Below are 7,139 nucleotides of genomic sequence, written 5' to 3' on the forward strand. Positions count from 1 at the left end.
GACTGCACGAGTTAGTAAATTCTGCACTTGGAAAGCAAATATTTTCCCTTACTCTTTGCTGTACGTGACACATGTGATTTAACAGTCGAATATGTGCAGAAATTAGCATATCGTACTGAACAAACGAAGCATCTGTTCTAAAGCCGCAGTTACAGGATGTCAAACGACATTGCGACGCATCTCAAGAAAAACAACCGCAAACTATTGTTAACAGTGGCAAACTCGTAATTAGTGCAGTGCGTCAGCTTAATCTGTTGCTCAGAATGTCGGCGAGTATGGTGTTTCTGTGCTTGACGCTCCGGGGGATTATTTACACAGGTACCTCTTTATTCACAGTCCCCACAAGAATAGCTAATTTAATTAATAAAATGATTCTGAAGCAGTTTCTACTTAATTGCAATTAAGATAATTCCTCTATCTAGATTCATGTTTTCTCTCTTCCATCTCCATGTCGTATCTAATACAATTAACCTATACTGAACTATATTTTCTGACAGCTGCGGACCACAGTTCGTTCAGAGTGACTCAAGCGCCCGAACAGGCGACTGTATCCAGAGGGGGAAACGTCACCTTCCACTGCATATTCCCAATCTCTCAAACCCATTCCTGGGTAAGAGTATATTGGTGGAAACAGGGTGAGAATAAATACCTGCCAAGAAGCGGCGATAAGAGAAAACGATTTGGTCTGGAAGGTAAAGCGAGCGGTTTCTTTCAGTTACTGAACGCGAATTTCCAAGACTCTGGAGTCTATCACTGCGCAGTGATCCGAGAGGGAACAGTTGGAGGAAATGGAACCGCATCTCATCTAATTGTGCATGGTAAGTGTGAAACACCACAGAGCGGGACTGTCGTAAACATATCAAACATAACAAACGGGAGTGTTTTGTGATTGTTTTATTGTACAATTTTTGACAGCATAAATATTTTTATGAACACATTTCGCGAGAAAGTTAAGCTGTATGTTCGTGCTCTCTGTATAGAACTGCCAATTAGAGAGTAAAATGTGACCCTCCACACGCAGGGTACTGCAACATGTATTAATATTAAGGAATTGGACTGTAACTCCAAATAAATTTATACACCAGATAACTGATAGCGGAAGTTCGGATAATTTCCAAGCTGAGTGATAATTGTTTATATTAATGCGCTTTCCCCACCATATACACCGGTCTTAGCCAATTTTAGATGCTCTGTCTGCCCCCACCGCTGTCTTGGGGTTTAACATTCATGAAATTAATTCTCACACGATGATTGACTAGTTAGCGTCACAGATTTGAAAGCCAGCGTCCAACTAACTGTTGATTAACGGATTCACTCAACAAACTGGAGCTCGGAATTCACAACGTTATCACCTCACTAACCCCCAATAAATACAATAATACGCAGGAACTGTGTTGCTGAAACCTCCTGAAGTTCAACCGAATATAGTTTCTTTCACCAATCGTTATGCTTCGGCTGTGGGATCAGTCCGATACCTTCTAATGCCCTCGTTTTATCATCGGCAATGTGTAGATTACTCGATTACTCGTCACTTTCTAACTGAGCAAAAAAAAATGGAGGACTGGGCGCGCCAACTTTCCCCCAGGGCTTATTTCTTTAATTCTTTGGACTATGAAACGTGACATTGATTAGCGATTGTTGCGACGTGTCTGCCGTTTAACTCAAAGTTTTGGACTCGATGGTGCATGTAAAATTGAATATATGCTGGTGACGATAAATGATATGGTTGAGGTGTGTGTTGACGATCTGCCTAACATTGACAGGACAGGAGGGTGTGCTTTAGAATGTTGCTGTTAGAACAAAATGGACCAAAGGTGCCCAGTAACTCGATTTTGATCATTGTCTGTTCCGCAGCTCCCCCAACTCCACTGAAGATTGTCTCCAGGACAGCTGAGGGGAATTCATCTGCGTCTCTGACTCTTGTGTGTGAAACGGCTGAGTTTTTTCCGGAGAATTTCACCCTCGCTTGGTATAAAAACGGCGTTGTAATTGCAACAGGAATAAATACCATTAAACGGCAGAACACTGAGGGGCTGTATGAAGTTTCCAGCTCTTTGGAAGAGACGCAGCCTGTCCCGAGCGACGCCAATTATACCTGTTTGGTATCTCACGTCTCGCTCAACATTCCAGCTGTTGCCACCTATAGTGTTACGAAATCTAACCAAGGTACGAGGCCAACAGTCCGAAAAGGATAGTTAAAATCGCAAACAGATATATCGTAGAATTTGTACATATTGATAATCATGAAGATAGTTCACGGGAAACTCATGGGGAATATCAACGAAAACATAAACATCTTCTTTTAATGTATAATATAATTGAACCCGATGTGTTGTAAAATGGGGTTATATCGTCCGGTACACAAATATTCTCAGTCAAACCTTGTTTGCTTTCAACTTCCTCTATTTGAGGTATAACAAATATAAACAGGAGTTTATCTTTTGTATCCCATTATATTTCTCTCCTGCTCATTATTAATACTTATCCGGGTTTTTTCTATATTAAACTGGTTTTATTCTGCCGGCTTTCCCTGCATCAGGACAATTACCAAGAGCTTCATTGGACGTGTTTGCTCTTTGGCTTCTTCCAATGCAGTTCTCAATCCTGAAATCCCCCTCCTCCTTCCGGCTGTGTCTTGTGCAGAGTTCTGAACTTAAACCGCTGTCCAACTTCTGCCCCACATCTCTCCATGCCACAGCGGGTTCAATTGGGACCTGTCTCATAAATCTCATGTAAACTGTACCCGCAAATTGGTTACAGTGCATCCGGTTCACTATATCATTTTATTAACAAATCTTAGCTTTGCCAGACAATAATTAATAAACCGCCGCCCGTTGATCTCCTTTATATTCAATGACATTTTTACTTCAATAAACACAGTGCGGATAATTGAATGAGGATTATTAACCAATTGCTGCAATCCAGAATTTTGTTCGGGCAGCGAGTAAACCCGTGTGAACAAATTCACCCCGATTTCGTCAAACTATATGTTAATAAATAAGAATGGTCAAGGACATAAACAAGTCATTCGGTCCAGGGAAATTTATCCCCCTAATTGTCCTAAAACATTGTTTTGAGATCCCTAAACAGTAGTCACCTTCGCAGATTATTCCAGAACATCTCATCCATTCGATGAAGAAGTTACTTCAAATATATATAAAAAATGAACGTTTTTTTATTTACACTTCCTTATTGTCATTCTATACAGCGGAATTACTGAAAGCATCAATAGTTTAACCAATTAACTATCTTGCGGCCTCTTTTTATCAAACGCCCACCATAACTTAATATTCCTATTAATCTTGCAGCTACTGTCATTGATGTGTCCTTTTACTTCTGGGCTCTTGGGTGTGCGATGGGTGGATTGGCGTTTCTAGTGCTGTTGATCGTCATTGGGAAGCGGTGCCGTCTGCAGAATAAAGAAGGTAAGATCTACTGTAAAAGCTTGATTTTAGCCCGAGACCTCAGGGTGACACAGAGGAAGCAGAACTCGATTATAACTTAAAGTTGAAAGGAATGTTACCTGTTTTCAGGGAGCGCAGATTGTTCCAACTACACATTACAACGCAGAAATCTCTACAGAATTGTATTAAAATTTGCGATAATTATCTGGATGTTTGCAACAGAAATTGACAATTTACAGCAAGTGATAAATGAACTGTGCCCTGGCACACAGTCACTTTCCAACCCATTACTCTGTGGTTGCGTAATGAGTTTGAGTGAAACCGTGTGAGGCCCCGGCCCGGGAATGGTTGTGCACCGTTGTTAATCGCTACAGGGGCTGGGATTCAAACATTGTCAGCACAAACTGAAATTGAAAATTATGTTCGCTTTCTACCGAATCTAGAAATTTCTTTGAAATCACTGAATGGAAACTGAGTAAATGTGTCAATCTTTCAATATCATTAAATTTCATTCGTTTCCAGGTAAACAGGGGCGTGTAATGGGACCGACCCGCCATGAAGAGCTGGTACGTTCATTCATTCATCCTCTGCAGAGAGTTCAAATGTGAAGAAAGGTTGCTATAATGGAGAGATGTTATCACAATCATGTCAGTACGTTAGGTGGCGGACAAGAAAACTGCCAGTTTCGTTTAAAATGTACCGATGTAATAACAGTTTATAGATTAATCCATTCCTTTAATTTGAAAAAATACTTTATGTTCTAAAACTGCCGTTCATTTAAACATTTCTGGAACATAGTATTGTAGAGTGAATATTAACAGGTTTAAATATTAGTTATAGTGACCACAGAACTCATTGGTCTCAATATTCGTATTTATGCCAATATATTAATTATGCTTTGTACACTTGATCTCTAGCCCAGGTCATTCTGTTCAATGTTTGGTCAGCAGTACGTAAAGTGGTGAAGGCAATGAACTAGCCACGTAATCAATCATTTGCTTTGTTGCCCATGCAGGGAACGGAGGCTGAGATCGTGCATTATGCTGCATTAGATTTGAGCAAAGCCAGGAAAACTCCAAGACTTAAAGGTGAAGAGGAGAGAACCGTGTACGCTCAGGTAGGGCTGAGTAACAGATCAGAGAAACATAGATCATGAGTGTAACACCAACATTCATGCGATAGTGGAATATTTCGGGTTGTGCTGACTTTGATCGTGTGATGTATCTAAAACTATTTGTGTATTATTCTGACGACTGCTTTGAGCAGCAGTCCACAAAACTTGCAAAACGACCAATCAACAATATTTCCAAACATTGGCTTTACAGAACAAACAAGGGGCAGCCCGTGACAAGCTGACATACGCAACGCTAGCATTGACTGGCTCAGTGAAAAGGGCGCAATGCAAAAATAACGAAAGAAGCACCGACTATGCCGAGCTACAAACGCAAAACCAAAGAAGAGTAACAGAGGCTGTTTACTCCGAAGCAAGAATCAAATAGCGATAGAATTTTAGATGTGGAATTCATTTTTTGGTGTCCACTTATAGCATTCCGCTGCTGTATTAACTAAATGCCTGTGTGTATCGTGTGATAGCATACCTCTGAGAGGTAATGCATTCCAGTGTAATATTAGAGAATGCAGCCTCTAGTCTTTACTTACTGTTCAACTGTTTCCTGAATTTTCATTTAGTTGATTTCAAGAAAAATATGACTTTCCTGACATACTTGCATGTTAAATCTGTATTATCTAACGGAAGACAAATCTCTACACTTTCAATTAGCTAATACGCCAATAATCTTGGTGAACCTAATTATCATCATACATAAATTCAATAAAATAGATTATTTACGAACTCTTACAAATCAACGATTCGTGCTCCTTTTTTGGAAGAAAAACTGCAAAACCTGAGAGTTGATTTATGTGTAACGTTACTGCGTTCTGACTTCCTGTCCTGGTGACGCTCCTGATATGGAACGCAGGAAGTTCCAGTCTATGGACTCCTCCATAAATCTACTGAATTTAGCTTCCAGTTGTTTTATGTCCTGCAAACATCTGTTTACCCATGTGACCAAGTAGAATCATATAATTTTACAGAACAGAAGGAGTCTATGCGCCTGTTGTGCCGGTGCAGACTCTTTGAAAGAGCTATCCAATTAGTCTCGCTCTCTGCACTTTCCCCAAAGCACTGCAATGTTTTCCTTTTCAAGTATATATCCAATTCCATTTTGAAAGTTCCCATTGAACCTGCTTCCACCACTGTTGCCCTTACTTCCAAGATTCATTATCTTGTGATGTTACCTTGTCAATTTTTTTCAATATCCATGTAAACGACATCTGCTGCATTTTCTATAACTAGTCTCTGCTGTTTCCCCAAAGCATCCTGAACTCGAAGTCAAGCATGATCTGCCTTTTCGAAATACGAGCTGACTTGCCTTGAGCTCAGGTTTCGACAGGAAGACAGCAGTTTTATCCCGAATGACACAGGGCCTAGAAAATGCAAGGAAATGCGCAACTGTTTACCTGCCATCATGTTACAGTTTACTTCACATTCGATGTTTTTATCTAATAACAATTCATTACTTCAAAATGGAGTCGAAGTGCTGCAGATTATTTTCATCGTTAGTTAACCGAAAAAGTGACACATCTATATAAAGGAATCAAAAGGTCAATGTGTGGGCGTTCTATCAGTCCTGTGTTCTGATAAAGTTTAAGCGATTAGCTGGGGTTTTACAGTCTGGTGTTAGCTGCACTGATGTGTTGCTAAATATTGACATGGGCGAATCGCTTTTTCGAACTAAGTAAATGACATGGTTCAGTCGCTCAGCTCGAAGCACCAACACTTCCAGTTCTAAATTTAACCCTGTTAATTGCAAAATACTGAAAACGCATCTAGTGTCAAATAGCGGCAGTTATTGCCCATCGCATGTTTCAGTGTAATTATAACAACACTTGATGTTCACATTCAACTGATATTTTATTTCACATTTGCCATTGAAGCTTCCATAAGAACATAAGAAATAGGAGCAGGAGTCGGCCATACGGCCCCTCGAGCCTGTTCCACCATTCAATAAAATCATTACTGATCTTCGACCTCAACTTCACTTTCCCGTCCGATCCCCATATCCCTTGATTCATTTCGAGTCCAAAAATATATCGATCTCAATCTTGAATATACTCAACGACTGAGGATCCAGCTCTGGGGTAAAGATTTCCAAATATTCAGGCCCTCTGAGTGAATAAAATCCTCATTATCTCTGTCCTAAATGTCCGACTATGTTCTAGACTGTCCAGCCATTGGAAATATCCTCTCAGCATTTAAAATGTCAAGTCCTCTTAGAATTTTATATGATCCAATGAGATTATCACTTATTCTTCTTATCTCCAGAGAGTATAGGATCACTCTACTCAATCCTTCCTTATAGGACAACCCTCTCATCCCAGGAGTCAATCTAGTGAACCTTCGTTGTACTGCCTCCAACACAAATATATCCTTCCTTAGGTAAGGAGACCAAATTTTCACACAGTTCTCTAGGTGTGGTCTCACCAAAGCCCTGTACAAATGCAGCAAGTCTTCCTTACTCTTGTACTCCAACCCCCTTGCAATAAATGCCAACATACCATTTGCCTTCCTTAACCTGCGCCCAATCATTGTGATGCAGGCAGCACATGATATTCGTGCTGCCCGGTTATTTGATTGATTCCTGCCAGCAGCCAGCCCTTGTTGCACTGTTGGGT

General features: G+C 40.4%; 1 protein-coding gene across 1 annotated transcript; it reads left to right on the forward strand.

Annotated features, from left to right (window-relative positions):
* The first annotated feature begins 221 nt into the window (after window positions 1-221).
* Window positions 222-5,182, forward strand: LOC137333255 (tapasin-related protein-like). The gene is made up of 7 exons (XM_067997416.1): window positions 222-318; window positions 498-818; window positions 1,855-2,166; window positions 3,309-3,425; window positions 3,927-3,970; window positions 4,420-4,521; window positions 4,730-5,182. Exons 1-7 carry the CDS (start codon window positions 264-266, stop codon window positions 4,901-4,903), a joined length of 1,125 nt encoding a protein of 374 aa, XP_067853517.1. The 5' UTR covers window positions 222-263; the 3' UTR covers window positions 4,904-5,182.
* The last annotated feature ends 1,957 nt before the right edge of the window (window positions 5,183-7,139 follow it).

This window comes from Heptranchias perlo, chromosome 16 (assembly GCF_035084215.1).
Source record: "Heptranchias perlo isolate sHepPer1 chromosome 16, sHepPer1.hap1, whole genome shotgun sequence".
Classification (NCBI taxonomy): Eukaryota; Metazoa; Chordata; class Chondrichthyes; order Hexanchiformes; family Hexanchidae; genus Heptranchias; species Heptranchias perlo.